Here is a 22,075-nt window from a genome sequence, read left to right on the forward strand (position 1 = left end):
ATTTTCAATTCAAATTGGACAGCGGTGTATTTGTTTACTAAGGAACATCCAAATAGCTCAAGTAATTCATCAACCAAGATTCGGATGTATGGCTCCAAGGAATTGGATTTCTTTTACCCATTTCAGGTATGATACCAACCACAAGAAGCGAACCTATTGTTTTTCTGAATGTGGCTGGCTGATTAAGAATTTGGAGAACCATTGGCCACATGGACTGGTTGGATCTTATAGCTCTCCAAGGACAAAGACTGTCTGACGAAAAAGCTAATGCGACTCCGTTCTTGTCACCACTAAAGACGCCATTGTCGCCAAGGCATTCCCTTTTCCACTTGTTGGTGTCATGAATATCACTTAGGCTGTTATTGATGACTTCACTGCTACAATCATGCTGCAGGAGCTTCGCCAAATTAACAGAACGGAAATATCTGGCATCCTGTGACCAAGCGGATAGTATGTGAATGCTCGTTGAGGCTTGTTTCCTCTGATGTATCGTGGCTGATTAAATCTTGTACATACAGTTTAACTTGATGAATTAAAAATCATGCAGTCGTTAATACAAAGTGGTATTTCTCCAGACTCGCTAGGAAGGGTTTGATCAATTCTATAGCAGCGGCGAAAAAAGAAGGCATTTCATTGCCTCTCGGCAAAAATTCTTTATGATCAGTCCTCAAAATATCGGTCATTGCTTCTTTTGACATATACGGATGACACACGAAAGTTTTTAATTGTCTTGTTGGGGAACCCTCATATAACTTTGTGGTGGCTGCCCAGTGGATTTCGTAAAGCGTTTCATCAAAATTTTAAATCCCTCTTGGAACGAAAGTTTTTGTTAAACTCAGAACAACGGTTCTCCTGATCTTCTACCTGGTGTCTAAGGAACACCCTTTTGCATTTTTTATCCCTGCTACATCCACATGTGTTGCAAAAGATTGCGCTAAAAATAATACTGATCTCGTTATTAAGATAATTCTTGTGTTTAAGAACACAACTGTACTTTGCAAAATTATTACCTTATTTGAAAAGATGAAAAGGCTGGGAATAAAGTTGTTAAATAACTGCTGTAGCCGCAACTTAAGACGAATACAGAACTATTCCAATTTCCTAAGTTTTTGTTTAAACTTTTTTTTAATTAAATTACGCCGGATAACTCGATTACTGTTTAACTCATACTTATTTTAACTGAACCCCTATTTTTGCCTCCTGAGCCTATTTACGTCATTGCAAATAACATAATTCTTATGCTAATAATTCGTATGTTATTGTATGTAATTAGAATTACAATTTTTGGTAGCATACACATAAATATAAAATGTTTAAAATTTTTTTCATCATGTGTTGATCTAAATGTACTGTTTTACAAAGTTTTTATTGAACAAAAAATTGCCAAGAATTTATTCTTACTAAATCGTGTTCTAGTTTAAGTAAGTTCAGAAACAACAAGTTTACAAATGCTCTGCCATTTTTATTTCCAGAATTTGTTATTCGCATGCATATGATTAAATTTCTAAAGAATAATGTCATTTTTTTCGATGTGAAACTGACTTAAAATGGCCATATTTTGTTTTTTTCCTGCAGCTACTGTATTTTTTCTCCAATCCAAATAACGCAGAAGAAATAGCAATGTAACTAAAGCAAAAACGCATACAATTAAATTTTTAAATGATTACTGTACCATGTACCCGAAAAATTCAACTGTACAACAACTAAAATTCTTGTCATATAGAGAGTCATTAGGCTAGTTAAAGTCAAAAAAATTATACAATGACCTTCCACGAACTTCTGTGACACTGCAGACTTTTTAATTAAAAAAATTAAATGCTAACTTTTCTTAACTGAAGCATCTCGAACTACAACCTTTCGAATAATGGAGAATTCACTATAAAAACAATCAATAATTATTTTTATAACCTCTTTTCCTTGACTTCTTATTTAAAAACAAAGATTTTCGTCGTTTTGGCAAGATGATCTTGAACTGAAGTATGCACAGTTCATTTACGGCAGGAAATTAAGAAAACAAAAATGGAACTAATTAGCGCGTTTTAAAATGGAGGAGGATAACTGGGTAAGAAATTGTAGAAACTTAGTAGTTCCTTGGACAAAACCCAGACTTGGCAGGATGCAATAAAATCAGACTTGATGCAGAGGAATTCAAGTTTCGTTATAACACAGTCAGATCTGTTTGGAAGCAGGAAATGCTATCATGGAAAATGGATATTAAGCCGAAACTGATGAGACATGGTTTCATTTTTTGTATTTTTATTGTTATGGCAGGAAGATTTAATTTTGTTTTGTAGAAGTTGTATGCATGCATTAGAGCAGAAACCAAAAGCATTAGAAGATTCTGAAAATAAGATCGATTTTGAAAGCGGAGTTTACATGGGAATGGGATCTTTCAATGTGGTAAGTGAATACAAAGTCTCTAATTTAGTTTCCCTTTTTATTTTTTTATTTTAACACATGAGGTTTTCTATAAAGTCTAGGAAATGTTTGAGTTACAAAATTAGGGAGTTCGGAAGTTGCAGATTTTTTCGGAAGCCAATGTTTTTCATCTAGAAAAATTTTGAAAATATAAAATCTGGAAAAAACAAGAACACCATATTAGCTAACATGGCCTCACACTGATTAAAGCATGCTTGAAAAGCGAGCTTCTTCATTCTGGTGCAAAATCTTTGGATAAAGCTTGTTTTATTGCTTTATTGACTGCAGTTAGCTAGGTGGTACTAATATATAAAAGATAGTTTTATGCATGGTAAGCTTTGAGGGTAATGTTTTGTTTGTTTAGTAAAATCGATAAAAGTTGTCTAGTAAAGTTTGCAAGCTTAGCTTGCTGGTTAGCTAACGTTATAAAGCAAAAATAATTTTGAAGCGAGTTAGCTTGTGTATTTTTTGTGTATTGTAACTTCTTAATAACAAACTACATATTTACAATTAGTCAGGAAGAGCCGTTAATTTAGGGTAATGTTGTAGCTAGGGATAGCTTTACAGTTACAAATTTGGCTCATTTGGGTGTTATTTTGCCAATTCAGAATTAGAAAAATTGTTGAGTATGTCAATCAATCAATCAATTTTTAAAAAAGGGCTTTCTAATTCCTATTATGTGTTCTTTCTATCTACAATTAAATTGTGAGGGTCTAATATGCAAATGCTATAAATCCAAAAATTTATTTGAATCGCCAAAGTTTTTTTGAAATATAATGTTGGGGTGTATTTGTGAATTGATATAAATTTAATGATACCACAGAAATTTTAGTGTATATGGACTTTCATCACGTGGCATCTTTATGATTTATCAGCTTTTTGGGATAGATGAACTTTTATTTGATTTCAAATACAGTTTTGTTTCAAATTTGGGTACGTGCTTGCTTCATTAAACCAAATGCAAACTTATACAGCAAAACAGATTAGTGTGAAATCATGTTTGCAGCTTTCCATATATACAAAGATAAAAAATTATCTCTGTTGAAGAAATTTAAACTGAAATGTTCGGATTTACAGTTCCAATGGCTGGTTCATTCTATAACAAAATCCTAACTGTGTGTGTCTGTGACTTTTTGCAAAGATAATGTTTTTTCAGTCTGACAAAGTAGATATTTGTTGCAGGTCCTGATGTAAATAAGAACAAGCACCCTGTCTAAACACAGGAAGTGAAGAAACTCGCGCTTAGGGCCTTTTTATATGAAACTGGGAAACTCGTTCCACGAGATATCCCGCATGACTGAGATCTCAGATATTTGCGGAAAAACGCTGAAAATTTAAATCGTGTTTATATGATGCATATTCGTCTCGCCCCGGCTGAAACGGGAAACTCAGTCAACCGAGATCCCGGGCAAGTGACCAGGGATCCCGGTCAAACGGAATGGATATTTGTCCATGTAAACAGAATAACCTGGTGGCAAAGTGCAGGAAAAAGTTTATGGACGAAAAAACATGGCAGCTTCTCAGGAAGGACCTTGCCCCAAGAAACCAAAAAAGTCATTTCACTGGACAGAAAAAACGCATGATGCGATAATTAATTGCTTGCTAGAATGTAAATCGATATGTGAGTATAATGGTAATGATTTTAATGCTGACAAAGTCAAGCAATCTAAAACTAGCTAGATAAAGTCCATGTGACTGTTTATCATCATTATCACCTAGCTAACCAAGTCAGCCACACTAAGTCAGTAAAGCATCAGAGAGTTAAACAGCTGTAAATTCAATAATGCAAGGTAATAGATATTAAAAAAATACTACAGACAACAACACAGTGTTTTATGTGACATGCCAAACCACAGCAGGTTTGATGAAAGCCCGTCCCTGAGCTTTAGCCCTAGTTGATCTGATTAAAATAAATAACCTTATTAATAGGTTAACTGGAATACTCCTGTCTTAACCAAAATAAGGCTATAAATAATTTCATGAAGTATTAAATGTATCCAGCCAAATATTCAATTACTACAGCTCATGACACTATTTCTACAATGTTCATTTACAATTTCATGCATCTATGTGACTTCTATGCAGGGCTGGTAAACTGACGGATCAGGGCTAGGTCCGAAAATTAGTTCGCAACATTACAGCAGTCGATTGAAGACGTAGGAGGAGAAAAAGAAAACTGCAGCTAGTTTTAAAAAGATCTCTGATATGAAATACAATCTTAATTTTAGTGAAACTTTCTCTATAAGAGAAGAGAATATTTAAGAAGAAACAATTTTCAATGTCTTTTGGATTCTGTGTGCATTCCTGAAATACTATTAATTAGACCATTTAGCTAGCTGCTTTCCTGTTCATAAATTTTTGCAAAAATTTATCCAACTAATTTTTTGATAATTGTCTGTGAAAGGGTGTTTTGCCCAAATTTTAGCGATTCTTGGAACAAACAGTCCAGACAGCCATTAAAATTGCAAACAAACTTGGAAAATTAATTCCACAGACAATCCTGTTTATAAATTTTTGACAAAAATTGGGAAAACAGAATGTTCTGTTGAATGCTCTGCAGGCGAATGGCTTGCACTGTTCTTCTTTTACAGATGTGTAGGGTCTGTGCCGAGAGTTGAAAATGTGCTAGCCACAGCTTCTGCAATGTCCGCATCATGGAACAATTAATGCATTGGCCCGCAAAAGTCGAGAAAACAGAGAAAATAGGTCATGCTGATGTCAGATGCAAGAATTATTGCAATTTGAGGTATCAGATCTAACCAAATAACCTAACATCCTAAGTACTAAGTCTATTGTAAACATTGACAAGTTCAAAGTGTGTTGGTATAATAATGAGACACTCTAAACCATTGCTTGTGGGTATGATCTTCGAAATTAAGCACTTATTCCAATAATTTTTAAAGCATGATAGTACCTGCCACATGTCTTTTCCATTAATATTTCTCTCTTACTCAATTATTAAAATGCAGCTGCTAATTTAGATTTAGTTGTAAACAATTATACAAGCACTTTTAACAGTTAAACTGGCCATATTCACGCCTTTTAAAGGAACTCTCACTCTCCATAGCTAACAAATCACTCCTCAAGTTCTATACTATCTGATACTTGTTCAATTCTTCCTGTAAATGAACTATTATTAACATTTCCTTACCAATGTTTACAGTAAGTCACCTTTGCCTGAACTACTTCAGATACCTTAAGATTCCCATGCATTTCCAATTCATAATTTTGAAAATAGTAGCACTATCGGTAAAATGCTTCTCTTAAAGTAGTTTTTATTAACAAGGTTTTTTTCACATAGCCGACTTTTTTTGTTGTATTTCTGCCCCTGTATTATAATATGTGTCTCTTTTCTGCGTACCTAGCAGTCTGCCACATTGCAGTTAAACAGAACAGCTTTTATTACAGAGAGATTTTTTCCTATCATCCCTACGTTGAAACAGGTTTCTTTTTTATTATTTCCATTTTAAATTTGTTGTGCTCTGATGTTACTGTCTCATGTTTAGCTGCTATCATTGCTTCCCGCTAGAGTTCTCCGGCTGCTTGAATGGGTTGGCTTTTCTGGAAATAAGGTAAAAGGTAATCATCAAGATATTTTACCGCCTCTGATTTAGTCATTTTAAGTCGCGTACATAATCGGTCCTATCAACACAACAACATAAAACACAGGAAAAGTTTGAAAGTTAAGTTTAAACCTTTAAAAGAGGCTTGTATACATGGTGTAAAAAACGGCAGCATTATTTTTATATTATATCAAATATTTTAGGCTAATGGACTAAAATGGTTAAATGATGGTTACCGTTTGAAAGGACTTCGGTCACCAATATGTACAATTACATTACTTGGCTATCAAATAGTCATTTCACCAATTCTAGGCAAGTACCATTGTTCTTCACGATTGGCTTTCTTTGGCTAGATAAATTTCTTTAGAATAAATAACATGCTTTGCTGATGTAGGTATTGGAGATACAGACATACCATATTCACAATCAGTTTTAAATGTTTACCTTGAAAAGTTTCCGAAGGTACTAATAATTTTGTTACTGTTTTTTATTACCTAACCGTGTATTTCAAGCAATTGAATATGATGGAATGTCTATTATGTAAATACTGTTGTACCTTTTGTTTTAAATTATATTTTGTAATCATGAGGAAATTAGTAAGTTTAAAAAATTCATTAAACTAGTTATCAAAAGATCGAAATAAAACGGTTAACAGAATAGTATACAGTAAAAGCACGTCAGATCATCTTAATGGTATAATGGTATATAGTAATTTTACTCAATTTTGTGAGTTTAAAAAATTTTTGTCACCAAGATAATCAATATAGAAAGGGTTGCGGAGCGTGGGACAGTGTCCCCTAGGTTTGCAAACGAAAATTTTGAAGTGGCCCCTATTTAGAAAAGATTCCTTGAATTTTGAAAAGATTCCATGGCAAGACGAACAAGTATAACTGCCTTTCCTAAACATGGCATTTTTGTGATATATAAATGAAAGTGGTTGTTGTAGATGCAAAATAATTACCTTTTTGCTAGCCCTGTCCAGGATTTGAACCTGAATCTCTCATTTGCATGAGTGTCATAGCCTTAGACCAGCAGGGCATAAATTATATATATATATACGAAACTTTACAGGTGAATATTATATACACTTAGGAATTTACAGCGCAAATAGACTAATTAAAATGCAAGTATGAAGTATGTCATAAATGGAAGAAGCAAGTTATGGGGTCATCAGCAAAAAATTAAGATGCCTGGGACAAGCAAACGAGTGTCATTTTGGCAAAAAATTAATCGATTCATCTTTATAATGTCTATGCATTGATAAAGTTTGAATGCACATCCTTCTTTAACAGGTCTAAAATTACTGATGACAGAAAATGTCAAAAATTTGCTATTACTTAAATATGACATCATAATTTATGCAACATAATTAAATCTGAAATTCTTTAAATGTGAATTTCTTGAGAACGAAAAGATCTTTTTAAAAAATTTAAAAAGACTTGTTAGCCAACTTTTTAAGCTCTATAATATAATTCCAACATCATTTGTGACATGGTTTGCGATTTTCGACCGTTTCATTATTATAACGCCGTTATAACGCTGTTATAACGCCCTTATAATGCTTCTACTTCAGTGTTAATTTAACACTTTGATCTTAAATTTACAAGCGTTAAATGGTGATAAGACAACCAGCGTTATAACACGTTAATAACGCTTCTCAATTGTGCGCCGTTTTTAGCGTTATAACGCTTCCCCACTTTCGAATTTGGTTGAAAAAAATTCGATTATGAAACAATAACTTTGACTTAGCGTTCAACAAGTGTCTAATGATTATTTAAAAAGTCAACCTTAGATCAATAATCTTAGCTACTGTTTTATAATGTATTTTCTTATCAAGTTTCGACATTATCGTCTGTATTACCTAACATGCGATTACATTGTTATATAAAACGTTTATTTACATCAACGTGTAATTGTTCCGTTCATGTGTAAGCTTGTTCTGAAACATAGTAGCTACTAATGTTGTTTTTTTCATTAATAACGTTCTTGTCCAAAGGCTTGTTTGACAAATGTGATTAAAATGTGACCCGAAGCTGGCTATTGTTAAATACAAAAAGTATACTAGTTCTCCTGGCTATTCTCAGCCTGATTTGTTCTTATTTTGTTCTGAACACAACCTGAGACTTCAGCCTCATTTCATATTCAAAGAATTTGTGTTTTAGTATCTTGAAAATAATTTATTATGGGCTTTTTCTGCCTTGATATATTGAATTCTATGCACTTTTTAGCCTTAAAAATAGCGGAACTTCAAGAGCGAAAATGTTTACGAGACACACAGCTTTGAATTTTCTCACGCTTTAGAATTTTGAAACAAGGAAAAGAATTAATTTTTTTTATTTATACAGAACTATGCGGGATACTGATTGCGTCATAACGTGGCTGATTTCTAATAAATTATTCATAACTTAAAACAGTGGGCAATGTAAATATAGCGAAAATGACGAGAGAAAAAGAGTTCTAGCTAAACTTTTAAACAATAAATTCACAGGACTTTTATTTCTCAGCAATGACAAATTTCGGAAGTTAATTATTGTATAATTTGAAAGATCCATATGCATTTATAATAAGTCTGCAGCTGCTGTTATTATTCGTTCTATTTTTTGGCATAATCTGAGGCTCACACAAAAAGGTGTAAACAAAGTAAAACAAACAAACAAGTCTTAGTAAGATTTTCTGGTTTTTATAGAACATGTATCTAACAACTAAAACGCAAAAATGTTTAGATCTATAGAGATATTTTTACAATAAATTGTTGTTGCAATGACCAACCGCACATCTGCAAGAGTGTAGTTTTCCGCCATTGTTAAATCACTAATGAGCCTTAATTTTCAAAGCGCGTTTTTATTTACTAATTTCAAGCGTTATAACTGTCAGCGTTAACTGTCAGCGTTTTAGCGTTCGTTTGAGAAAGCGAACAGACCAAATATTCATACTGAAACTATTCAACTAAGTAACTAACAAACAAAAACTAAAATTTATTATAAATTTCCAATCTGCATGCTAATCGACTTGGTCCAGAGAAATAACAAAGCTAAAAGAAAAAAATATATATTAACAAATATTTAGGATTAAAAAAATCAACGGAAAAAGCTTTCAAGTATATGGCGTTAAAACGTCTGCCAAACACTTTAATGATTGGGGATCACTGTGAAGAAGCGTTTTAATGAGTTATAACGGATAGAAGCAGCTTTCAAGTATAGGGGCATTATAACGCCTGCATAACGCTTCAACAATCCATGGTCGCCGTGAAGAAACGTTATAACACGTTATAACGGTTACACAACGTTTATGGAACATCTGATTGAGCAGTGTTCGAAAGTTTTCTACGTTCGAAATTTCAAGAAATACGTAACGCTGTAATTAATGCGTTATAACGCTGCTATTGAAGAGCCAATCAGTTTAAAGAAGCAAGAGAAATTTTAACGCCGTTACAATTTTTACAGTAATAAACCTCAGCGTTATAACGCATATTTTACGCCGTTAAAATGTCAAATAAACTTAAAACCCGAACGGTTGATATTCGCAAACCATGTCACATTTTATACCTCGGGTTCCATTTTAGGTGTTTCGGGTGTATTACATTTTTTCAAAAAACCTAACTTTCCTGCAACTTTAGCTAAAATATAAATACAGTTTACATGTTAGTGCTCCTGTCATAGAAAACATTCGGCAAACCTTTTTTATTTTTCACGGAATCTTCCCGGCAGAACTTAGTACAGGTAAACAATGCTCCACATCCATATAGGTTTAATACCATTTCAAAAAAAAATTAGCGCAACTTCTGTTAAATAGAAACGCAGGTAACAGCTTGTCCTTAACACTGGGCTAAGTGATCAGTACAGGTATACTCTGTTGCACATACGTTTCAGCATAATACCCAGCATAATACCCATTTATCTTAACTTCAGTTTAAATAAACAAACAATTTGTTACCCTACGCAGCTAAACCAATCACTCAGCAATTTTATCTTATGGAAACGTTTTTGTAACATTTAAAAAATAAAAGCTCAGATTATAACCTGTTTTAACCCTCTTAAAAGCAAAAAGAATCCTGCAACATTTTATTGGAAAAGTTCCTGTGAAAGATCGAAAATTATTTGTAACATTCGATAGGCGTAGGACATTGTCCACAAAAACTTATTGCAACGATTTAAATAAAAACAGGGGAAACAGCCCTTTGTTACCCTGTTTAGCTAAAATTTAAATAGCAGTATATGTTTATTTTGTACAGCAATTTCATGAGCGACCTACAAAATCTGTCTGAAAGAATTTTTCTATGATAGCAGTTAGCTATCATGTAGCTAATTGCACGAGAACCACAAAGCCTTTATAACAAAAAATGTAGATGTTGATGTAAAAGTAGGTTATTTGATATAGAAATAATTTATGTTTCTGTAACTTGGCCAGAACTGGTGCATGCTACTGGTAGCTTTAAAAAATTCGACTTCCTGACCTACAACATGGCAATGTCTACTACCCTACTTCCTTTGTGACGTGCCGACAATATAGCTACGATCGTCCAGAAAAATATGTCTCTCAGTCTTTCTGTGGCATTTGATGTTAAAAAGTGCCCATGGGGTCTGAACAGGCAGGGTAAATGATTACACATAACTACGTCAATCTCTGTAAAACATTAATCGTGAGAGACAGGAGGTACTATCTGTACAATATGTAGCTAGCTATGTTCTTCTGCTGATTTTGCTAAACTTTTTGGTCCAAAATTGCCAGAGCCATCTTATTTTTGAAGACAATAGTAGCTTAGAATAAGCTATGTTATGGGAAATTTATACGGAGTAGAATTATCTCACTCATTGTTAAGTATATAGCTATAGCGACCTACAAAATCTGTCTGAAAGAATTTTTCTATGCTAGCAGTTAGCTATCATGTAGCTAATTGTATGCTAGCAAAAAATTGATAGATTTTTGCTAGCTAGCTTTAGGTGTGAGTAAGTGTAGGCTTGGTCTTATTCAGAAAGATTAAATCTGGTTTTCACAACATGTTTTCTAGTCTATCAACAACTGCCACTCCCAGTGTAGGGTCAGAGCTCAGAACCACACAGGGGACTGAGACTAGAGAGCTTTGAACTCCTGCACTGGGCCCCACAAAGCACAAATGAAGGAGAGCTGGGGGGCAAGATGGGGGAAGACACTAAGACAAATATGGCTGTCACTGTCCCATCTTGCCAAGGTCCCATCTTGCCAAGGTCACTACAAATATGTACAAGGTATCTATATATAACATGTATACACAACAGGATTAAAATAACTTCAATAAACAAGAACTCTTTAGCATGATAATTCTGTGCTGCCCACATTCGCTGCAACTTTAAAGATGACATCACTGTCGAACAATCGTCATGGCCAAATCCACTCCAAGTTCTAACCATATTTTCATACAGCAGTGGCACCAGTAAACGTCCACAATCCTCGTATTTTGAAATACAGTTTTTTTTAACGTTGTCACTATTCTCGAACATTGATCATGTTTATCCCTTAATTACGATTATGCTAAACATATACTAGCATGAGATTCTTCGTTATCGTCAACAAGTTGGATGTACTTGAGAGCTAGTTGTAGGTAACTTTCCGCACTTGTCTTCTACTTTCCGAGTTGAGCTTGTTGTTAAATCGTGCTCGTCTTTTTTACATAGTTGAGTTCTTAGAGCAGACAGGTTCTCCTTCATTCAGGTTCTCCTTCATTCAGGTGCCAAATGCATGCAGTTGTACTTTTCCTCCAGTGACTAACGTGCGTAGATTTGGACCCTAATAAGACGGGGTTTCGTCAACACTTAGACTATCCGACCGCCTCAGGCATCTATGTGCACAGTCACTGATTTATCCACAAGATTGTAATGCACCTCCTATTCCAGTTCCATTATAACAGCAAGCATATAATAGAAAAAAAGGGAGATTAAGTATGGTTCACAAGTATCACATTTCCTAAGAAAAGATTAATTTTTCTTATTTTATGGCTTATTTACTCTGCAATGTGGATTTATGGGGGCAAAGGCAAAACGGCTTAGATGAGTAGTACGTATTTCCCTTTTTATCATAGGTAAGCAGTTTTGGTATGGTTTTTTTTTCTAGTGGATTTTCTTGGTTCTGGTAAGGCGCTTTCCCATATATTTGCGTCTATTTAATGGTCATCCATTTCCTCTTCTTCTGTAGTTTCTTCTGCCTCTGTGTCCCTAGATCTGGTATTAGTTTCGTCTCGATCATCATCATCAGTTTCTACCGGATCATCTTCATCTGGTGAACTAACTTTTTCTGGGGTTTCTTTCATCTTTCTTCTCTCCCCTCTCCTCTTCTTTTTTTTTTTGATGGATGACAGTTTTCTCATCAGGTACATTATCTTTCTCTCTTGAATCAGAGTTCGAGGATGATGACGAATTTTCAGGGAGCTCATAGGGTTTTTTTCGATGGTCTCATTTTGATTGGACTAGCCTCTTCGCTTGGTTTTTTCATCAACTGTTCGCATTTCTGGAGAAGATTACGATGCAGTACTTTTATCCTTCCCATTCCATCTTCTTTTTTGATATGGTATACTGAATGTCAGGTTTCTCTTTTTCCACAACCTAAATATCTTTTTCCCAGTATGATCGGAGTTTCCCAGTGCCACCCCGTTCGGAAACATTTTTCATGAGCACTCTGTCACCCACTTGAATTACATTTCCAAATTTTCGTTTATCGTACCTCTGTTTGCCTGAAGCTGCTCTCCCTCGACTGTTTCTTTTAGCAATCTCGTATGCTTCTTCGAGTGACCTTTTCCAATTTGATACAAAGTCCTGATGGTCCAAATCCTTGACTTTTCTGGTCTCTTCATTATCAAAAATGGAATCAATCCGTAGACCCGAACATCAGGAAATGGGGTGAGTATCCAGTTGATCGATGTACAGTGTTGTATGCGAACATCAGATGTTTTACATGATCTTTCCAATTTTCTTTTTGGGTAGTTGTCACTGTCTTTAGCATATTGATTACCGTCCGGTTCATCCTTTCACAAACACCATTTCCCATTGGGTGATAAGGAGTAGTATTGGATGCCTTTATCCCAGTCAGAAAGTGAAGTTGTGTCCATAGCTTATTGTTAAATTCTCAACCATGATCATGATGAATTCTTTGTGGCTAGCCAAATACAAGAACGTACTCATCATCATCATCATCATTCTCGGCTTAACGTCCATTTTCCATGCTAGCATGGGTTGGACGGGGTATATTAATGACCCTCTTCCAATCTGATCTAGACTGTGTTAGATCTAAACTTAACTTCCTCTGTATCAAGTCTTTCTCAGTCTGCCTCTGGGCTTTGCCCCAGGAACTATCAAGTCTTTACACTTTCTTACCCAATTATCCTCCTCCATTCTTTCCAAGTGCCCCAGCCAGTTCAATCTTCTTATCTGGATAACATTTTTAATTCTACGGAGACTTAGCCTGCTTCTTAGCTCATCTGAACTCTTTCTGTCTCTCAGACTAGCGTTACACATTCACCTAACCATTTTCATATCATTCCTTTCTAAACGGTCAAGATCTTCCTGCTTCACTGCCCATGTCTCACTACCATACAACATAACACTTCTTACACAGGCCTCATACAAACTACCTTTTACCTCAATTGACAGGACTCTGCTAGTCAACAAAGGAAGTAACTCTCTGAAGTTTTTCCAAGCAGAACCTATCCTGCAAGTAACACTTCTTCCAACACCCCCTTCACTGCCCAACAAATCACCTAAGTAACAGAAGTTCTCAACTATCTCTAACGAGCCACTGTTGTACATCATTAAAGCTGGAAATACTTCATTCTCTATAATCTCACCTTTGCAACGCTTGCATACAAACTGTATGTCAGCTCTTAACCTTCCACTAATACTACTGCACTTCTTATGTACCCAATGCTTGCAAGTCTGACAAAAAATTGAGTTACTATTAACCCCTCTCCTGCAAACTCCACAAGGCCACTTTCCAACTACAAGGTCACACTTGGCTGCAATGCTACTAATCATGACTTAAGACTTTGCTGTGTTTACCTTTAGCCCTTTCTCTTCTAGTCCTTTCTTCCACTTCTTAAACTTTTTAACTAATTCTTCCATCGACTCTGCTATGAGAACCAAATCATCTGCATACAATAACTCCCATGGACAACCTGTTCTGAACTCCATCGACAGCGCTTCTAATTCTAGAATAAACAACAAAGGACTAAGTACAGAACCCTGATGTACACCAACATTTACACTAAATTCATCACTAAGTGAATCGTTTCTGGCCCTTCTACAACATCATCATCAGACAAATTATCCTCGTCCCAATCAAACTCAGTGTTAAGCAACCTCTGATAATGATTCTTCCAAGCTACCCTTTTCTCCTCCTCTGTGCTAGCCAAAACACCTTCATCATTACGTATACACTTCTCACCTACAATATCTTGATTAGTCTTCTTCATTTGCTTTGCTATCTTGAATACCTCATTGCGCTGGTCTTCCCTTCTTAACACATCTGCGAATCTGTTTCTCTCTGCTTCTGATTTTGCCTTATACACTGCTGTACGAGCGCGACGCTTAGCTTCTAAGTAAATATTTTTACTACCACCTGACTTCCACTCTTTCCAAAGTTTCCTCTTTTCCTTTATACACTGGTCAACCCCATTATTCCACCACCAGGTCTGTCTATGTCTAGCTGGTCCTTTCGTCCACCGACAGGTATCATCAGAAGCTTCTAAAAGACAATTCTTTAAAGTAGTCCAAGTACTTTCAACATTGTCACTATCACATTGACTATTGTAGGCTAACTGCTGAACTATTGCACTAAATTGTCTTGCTACAATCTCTTCCTTCAGCTTCCAGACTTTTCGACGGGGCTTGTACTTTCCCTTGGCTTCTTTAACACTCTTCAAGATAATATCACAAACCAGCAACCTATGCTGGGAAACACACTCTTCCCCCGATATAACTTTCATGTCCTTCACCACTTTCTTGTCTGACTTTCTAACCAGGAAGTAATCTATCTGTGTCTTACAACCACCTGACTCATATGTTATCAGCCTAGTCTGTCTCTTACTGAATGATGTGTTGCAAACCACCATGTCTGTTGCCATTCCAAACTCAAGCAATCTCTCCCCTTCCTTATTTCTGCTCCCAAATCCATAGCCTCCATGCACACCTCTATAACCTTCAGATGACTTCCCAACATGACCATTAAAGTCGCCGCCCACCATGACAAGTTCAGTGTCTCCAAACTTTGATGTGACTGCTATTAACTCATCATAAAACTTATCTTTATCTTCCTCACTGAGTCCACACTGTGGAGCATAAACTGACAGAAAAGTGACAATCCTATTACCTATCAAAAACTTTATCACTATAATACGACTAATAACACGCATAACATCTATTACTTTTTCTACCCACTTCTCTGCAATGAATATGCCAACTCCTCCATATCCATCACTATTACCAATCCAAAAAAGCTTATACCTTGCCCTCCTACCTTCCACAAATTTCACTGAAGCTCCTCTCCACCTGACTTCCTGAACACAACACATATCAACAGATCTACGTTCTAACATTTCAACTACTTCACCTGCTCTACCTCTCAGAGTACCAACATTTACACTAGCCATCCTCAAGCTAGTGTTATCTACCTTGTGATGTGGTAGTTGGGTAACGGTCTGACGATGCTCACACCTGACATCTGTCCTACCGTGCGCGACACCTTCACTCCTTAGAGTTCCAGCCCCGTTTACACAGTTTGTCTGATCAACTATTCTTACGGCCATTAATAAAGAGTTTTGGCATTGTTTTACAGCTGGATTCCCTTCCTAGCGCCAACCTTTCACAGACCGGACTGGGTGTTTTTTAAAGTGACACCATCACTATGTGGCATTTCATGGGACTTGCACAATCGCCCCTTTAAACTAAGGCATGGTGGAGAACGGTCAACTCCTCTCTTGTCTGCCGTTTTGCTGAGTTTGTTTTAGTTGGATATGCTTGCGCAAACTTTGTAAAGGGGTCTACGACCACCAAAAAATAATTAAAGTTTCCTCGACATTGGTCCAAGTGTAAATAATTAATGTATATTATTTCGAATGGTTCTGTTGTTTCACTGACTTTCAGTCGAGCCAATATCATCCCTATCCCTTTAAAACACATACTTTCTAAAAAGATTTTCCACTTCTTTTCTTTGTTTTGATGGTAGGTGATCTAAATCAACAGGTGGCAGCATAGTAGCTCTATTTATTTATTTATTTATTTATTTATTTATTTATTTATTTATTCATTCATTCATTCATTCATTCATTCATTCATTCATTCATTCATTCATTCATTCATTTATTTATTTATTTATTTATCAATATTTATACAGGATAAAACATTTCAGAAAAAATATCTGCTTTACAAATGTATCCTGTTTAAAAAAATGGCTAAAAATACTTAATATTTGATTAAAATTTGAATAAAAACGATATGGGAAAAACAGAAGAAAATGTGAAACAAAGGGCAGAGAAAATGATTGAGTGTGGACACAAACTAGTTCAATTTTACTACTACCAATTTCAGACAAATTATCATATCCACCATTCACACAACACACACACCAACCTCGTCACCATTTACACCACACATATCAACATAGCCACCATGCACACCATACATATCCCTAACTCCACCTATCCTATCAGCGACACTATCACCTCTATCACAACCGATCTCTTCAGCTACACCAACAACACTAACATAACCTACCAACATTTTTCCTTTGAGTGCAACACCTTTGGTGCCTATATTACGCACAGGAACCCTGATATGTTTGGTGTTCGATTGGGTAACTATCACTGGAAACTGGAGATCAGCAGTTATATTTGGGTCTGGCTGAAAGATCCAAGTGTAATTGTGGTTCTCTTTAGGTTTTTGTATGATGCATTTCACGTGCACTAAGGTATCTTGGGGTATGATGACCGATTCGGCTAAAGTGGTATTAAATTCCTTAAAGATGTTTTGGAGTGAACTCACTGTTGGGTCGATACTTTGGTTTGACATAGGAGATCCAGTTTCCAATATAATTGGTATTTCTTGTGGGTCAAATTTATGATTTAAAGCAAGCCTGGATAAGGTTAAATCCAATGATAGGGTGTGGTACTTTTTCCTTGGTGATCATAAACGTTGTGGTAACCACATAGTTTAATGAGGGTAAGGAAAGATTTAACATCACAACACCTTCTAAATCAAATTCTGATTTATTTGCGGCGTGTAGGCTAACAGCAACATTATTCTCAGAAAAAAATTCATCTACAGGGTAAATTTGAGCCTCAGGAAATTCAGTTTTCGGCCAATCAGAACTTATTAAGCTGACCATACTGCCTGTGTCATAAAGACCTTAAAAATTTTTGCCTTGTATGGAAAAATTTAACAGGGGCTTTTTTCCTACAAGCTTAGCTTCATTCGCATTAACGTTTTCAGAAAACAGTTTGATAGAACTAATCATGTCACAGACGATAGCTTTGTGAAATATAACATCAGGACAACGTGAATTAATGCTACAATTCTTAGAAGATACTTCCTTATTATTTTCGACATGTAATTGGTTAGATAAAACGGGAGTAGATACAACCTTAAAATCTAGATCAGAATGACAACAACCACTGTTCTAAAGGAACAAGACACAAACCTCAATTTTTGGGGTGAGCTCTGACATAGAGGCCCCATGTATTTTACTCAAAGAAAAACTAAATAACTGTCTAAAAGCTAAGTCTAATCCCAAGATGTTTTTTGGTAAAAAAAATTTTTAAATATATATTTTTATATACAGTTCAAGTCATTCTTCCCTCCTCGATCGTTTCTCGATATCAAAACAGAGTCCAAAATCATGCATCACATTCCAACTGCACCAGGATATTGATTGACCGCAAGTATTCATTTTCTCCAATCATAACACGGACCACTCGTACATGTCAATCAACACCAGGGAATACCTCTCGAGTCCTCCCAAGTTTCCAATAACCTCATTGATGATCAGGAGACATGACCAAGACAACTTCTCCAACCTTCAAGTCTGCTGTTGCATTCTTCCATTTCCGTGTGGAACTAATTGATGGTAGCCATTCCTTAACCCATCTTTGCCAAAAATGCCTGATCAATTCTTGCACCCTGGTGTTTTCTTTTTTCGACGTTTGCACTCATAACAAGCTCTTTTAACTTCCCTGATTACTTCTCTTGCTGATAAGACCCAATACGTTGCTGATAACTTTGACTATGTATGGTTGGTTCTAGTGTGGTGATCGTCGCTTTTATGTTGATGCTTAACAATTAGCTTGGTGACAATGTGATTTCTTGGTAGGATGATTGGATATCGAACAGCCAGCGGTAGATATTCTGCATTTCTAATTCTCATATTAGCCCGAAGTAACTCGTCTTCATCAATACTTGGCATCAAGCAGGACAATGGACTTTTTGATGTTACATTTTTTTTTCGTGCAATCAGCTTATATTCTTTAGTAAAAGAACTTATTTATGCACCAATAATGATCTTTTCTTCAGCATCTTTTATTTCAGTAGCCAACAGTTCCCCAGTTTGCTTTGTTGCTGCCCCCTGTCTGCAATTGAAGATAAATCTTCTCACCCATGCCAGCAATCTAACCAAGCGCATCCATCTTGAATGGCGTTGTGGATCCAATCTCTCAATACCTTTAATGCTACTACTTTCTACTAAGTATTGATGGTAACTTGTACCATACTTTGTGCGAAGTTCATCAGTCAGGTCTTTTTGGACAAATGGTGTCTCTGATATTTCTTTGTGCAGAAAATCTGGTCCATTCCACCACAATGTGCTTGCATTCCTCTCTGCTGATGTCATTCCATGTGTTAATAAATCTGCTGGGTTTCTTTTTGATAGAACATAATGCCACCTTGCTGGATTTGAGTGTTTTTATATTTCTGCTATACGGTTTCCCACAAATGATTTATAGCGTCTGCTTTTCCAACGAATCCAATGAAGTACACATTTACTATCCACCCAGTATTCAATCACTTCAGTATTCAACTTAAATTCCTCCGCAACATTTTTACCAAGTCGTACTATCAATACAGTTCCTATCAGCTCCATGCGAGGAATGCTTGTTGATGCCAGTGGAGCAACTCTTGTTTTAGAAGCTACAAGTCGTGTCACAATTTTGCCAGATTGATACTTGGTTGTGGCATATATAACAGCACTGTACGCTTTCTCTAAAGCATCACTGAATGAATGCAGAAAGAACTCTGTCATTTCTTCTGGCTGTGGTAAGCATATGCTTCTTTGGATAGAGACTTGCTTTAATTCGTCTAGTTGATCCAACCAGGCGTTAATTTCATTAGTCAATTCAAAGTTTACTGTGGTGTCCCAGTCCAATTCAGCTTCCCAAAATGATTGCATCAAGATTTTTGCTTGTACCACATACGGTGACAGGAATCCAAGTGGGTCGAAAGCAGAAGCCAGTCTTTTCAAGAAATTTCTTTTTGGACATGCCAGCTGTTTATTAATTTTTATTGGATTGTAACGTAACAAATCTTCCTCTGCTAACCACACCATTCCCAAGGTTTTTGCAGTCGGTAATTTTTCTTCATTTATGTTGATTGACGATGCTCGATCCTCTTCAGGGATTTTCTTGAGAACGTCTTGTGAGTTTGATATCCATTTTCTTGCTGCATACCACAACCTTTCAAAGCTCACTTAGCTGATGATACAGTGTGATTGCAGTGTGGTCATCAGGGATGGAATCCATTGTGTCATCCATATATGTAGACTCAAGCACTGATTCTGCGGCCAATGGTAAATCTACAGCACAACTTTCAGCTCGATGCTTCACAACAAATTGTCGTTCAAAGGGTGACGAGTTCGTGCCAAACACCAATCTTTTGAAATCATATCAATCAGGTAGTCTTGTAAGCTCCATATCCTTCCACAGGAACCTGAAAAAAGGTCTGTCAATGTTTTTCTCCTGGATCTGCAGATACATCTCGCTTACATCAATGACAACTGCAACTGGGTGTTTTCTGAAGCGTAACAGTACATTGAATAGATCATTTTGTAGTTTTTGACCTTGATAAATGATGTCATGATAAGTGACTTGTTGTTGTATTTAGCAGAACCATCGAACACTATTCTTGTTTTAGTTGTGACTTTATCTTGTCGCAAAACAGCAAAGTGGGGAAGGTACTAAGTTTTCTCTGGATCTTCTTCCTCGGATGGTAGTTTTCTTACGTATCCCTTGCGTACATATTCTTTGATGATTTTTCCATATTCATCAGCTGCACAAGCATCTTTTCCCAACTTCCTCTTTGTGCAACATAGTCTTTTTACTGCCATATTGTAGTTGGTTTTTATTTTTGAAGCTTCTTTTTTCCATGGGATACACACCTCATACCGATTGTTAGAAATCTTCAAGCTGTCAACCATGCAAAGTGCTTCTTTCTCTTCTAGACTCATCTGAGTTTTGTTTCTGGCAATCAACAGCTTTTAAACTTCCAGTAACTCTCTCTGTTGAACTTGCTGTAAATGGTATGGAAACTTGACTGTCCAAACTTTCAAGTGTCACATCCACTGGCATGGTATCAATTGTCTCTATCTGCCCATTCAATACTTTTACTTGAACTTTTCGAAGCATCCCAGATGGAGCTCCAATTTGTGCAGCAACGTCTCCATTTATGTAAGATTCTGTGCTGCCATCATTCAACAATGCATTCACCACCAGTTTTGATTCTTCGCATTTCAAAACAACAGGAATTGCCCTCAAAGACATCTCATTGTCTTTCCCAACCATCAATGTTGTTTTTTCATCCTTCTTTTGTTGCCTTTCTTTATCATCTTTATTTCTATTTGTTGTGTTGTGATTTACATTCACCAATGCCACAAACTCTTTTACGTGTACAGTCTTTGCTGAGATGATTCTCTCCAAGACAGCAGTAGCACAATTTTTTCTCCTTTGCCATGTTCCACCTTTGTGCAACTTCTAAAGTTTTGAAGACTTTACATGACCATGCTTTGTGAGATTCTCCACAGATCTTGCATCGTTTGTCAGATTCTTTTTCATTACTTTCAGTATGCAGACTTCTGTATCTGGTTTCTTTGTTTTTGTCTGCATCATGACCTTTACTCATGATGCCTTTGATTGTCTCAGCTGCTATAACCTGAAACTCTGCTTCTTTGTTTAACCAGTCACGAAGCTGCACAACGGATTCAAATTTGTCGTTTTCATATATCCAACGGTGGTAATTCGCTAACATTGCTTCTGTCATTTTCCTTTGTAGCTTGACATACAGAGAGCCTGTTCCAAGCTCTTCATATCTTCTACAGGCTTCTAAATTCAGCACAGCAACATCCAGTAAATCAGCAAACTTCTCAACATCCTTTGCATTGGCATGTCGGATTGGTATAAACTGTTCCAATTCTTCAATGTATAGTGCAATTCGTACCGTACTATACCAAATCAGACTATACAAAAGTCTGATGAAGACCTCCAATACGGAGGTCGAAATATTACCATAAAAATATATATGCTGAACGACCATGTATTTGTTTCTTTAAAGTAATTCAGCACTTGTTTGTATGAACACGCTTTTATTTTTAGTGAGCTCATACAGATCTGACAAGCTGTTGATGACCTCTGCCACTTCATCATGATGCTCCTCTAAAATCTGTTGATAATATGTAACATCTTGTGCTTGAACTTTGTCAGCTTGCTCTTCTTGGTTGATTTCGCTCTCTTCAATACAGTTTCTTTTAACTGGTCATCCATTTTGTGGCCAGCAACTACCCTCTGCTACCAAATTGTTCTGAAGGAACAAGACATAAACTTCAGTTTTTGGGGTGAGCTCTGACATGAGGCCCAATGTATTTTACTCAATTAAATATTATACATAAATTGCATCTTAAATAATTTTCTGAATATCCCTAGAGTTAAAAATGCTTTACAAACGAATCATGCCATGGTAAATTAAAGACATGCACAAAATGAATAAATATCATAAAACTAATCTCCTAAGGGACGTAATATACTTAAATCACAGTAATAAAAACTAATAGTCTTTTATTACTTGCATTGTAATCCCTCTGGGCTGTAAAAGTGCATG

At 36.0% G+C, this 22,075-nt stretch overlaps 1 protein-coding gene across 5 annotated transcripts in view; it reads left to right on the plus strand.

The window, feature by feature from the left end:
* The window catches only part of LOC130630176 (tetratricopeptide repeat protein 39B-like), a 123,689-nt gene that overhangs the window by 61,573 nt on the left and 40,041 nt on the right, over nucleotides 1-22,075 (plus strand). For 4 of the 5 annotated variants that reach the window (XM_057443575.1, XM_057443572.1, XM_057443571.1 and 1 more), the window contains 4 exons: nucleotides 2,295-2,400; nucleotides 5,925-5,990; nucleotides 6,185-6,293; nucleotides 6,376-6,443. In XM_057443575.1, the coding sequence (XP_057299558.1) occupies nucleotides 2,295-2,400; nucleotides 5,925-5,990; nucleotides 6,185-6,293; nucleotides 6,376-6,443 (349 nt within the window). The remainder of the gene's footprint in view (nucleotides 1-2,294; nucleotides 2,401-5,924; nucleotides 5,991-6,184; nucleotides 6,294-6,375; nucleotides 6,444-22,075) is intronic. The other variant, XM_057443574.1, reaches the window with a different exon arrangement.

This window comes from Hydractinia symbiolongicarpus, chromosome 2, assembly GCF_029227915.1.
Source record: "Hydractinia symbiolongicarpus strain clone_291-10 chromosome 2, HSymV2.1, whole genome shotgun sequence".
Taxonomy (NCBI): domain Eukaryota; kingdom Metazoa; phylum Cnidaria; class Hydrozoa; order Anthoathecata; family Hydractiniidae; genus Hydractinia; species Hydractinia symbiolongicarpus.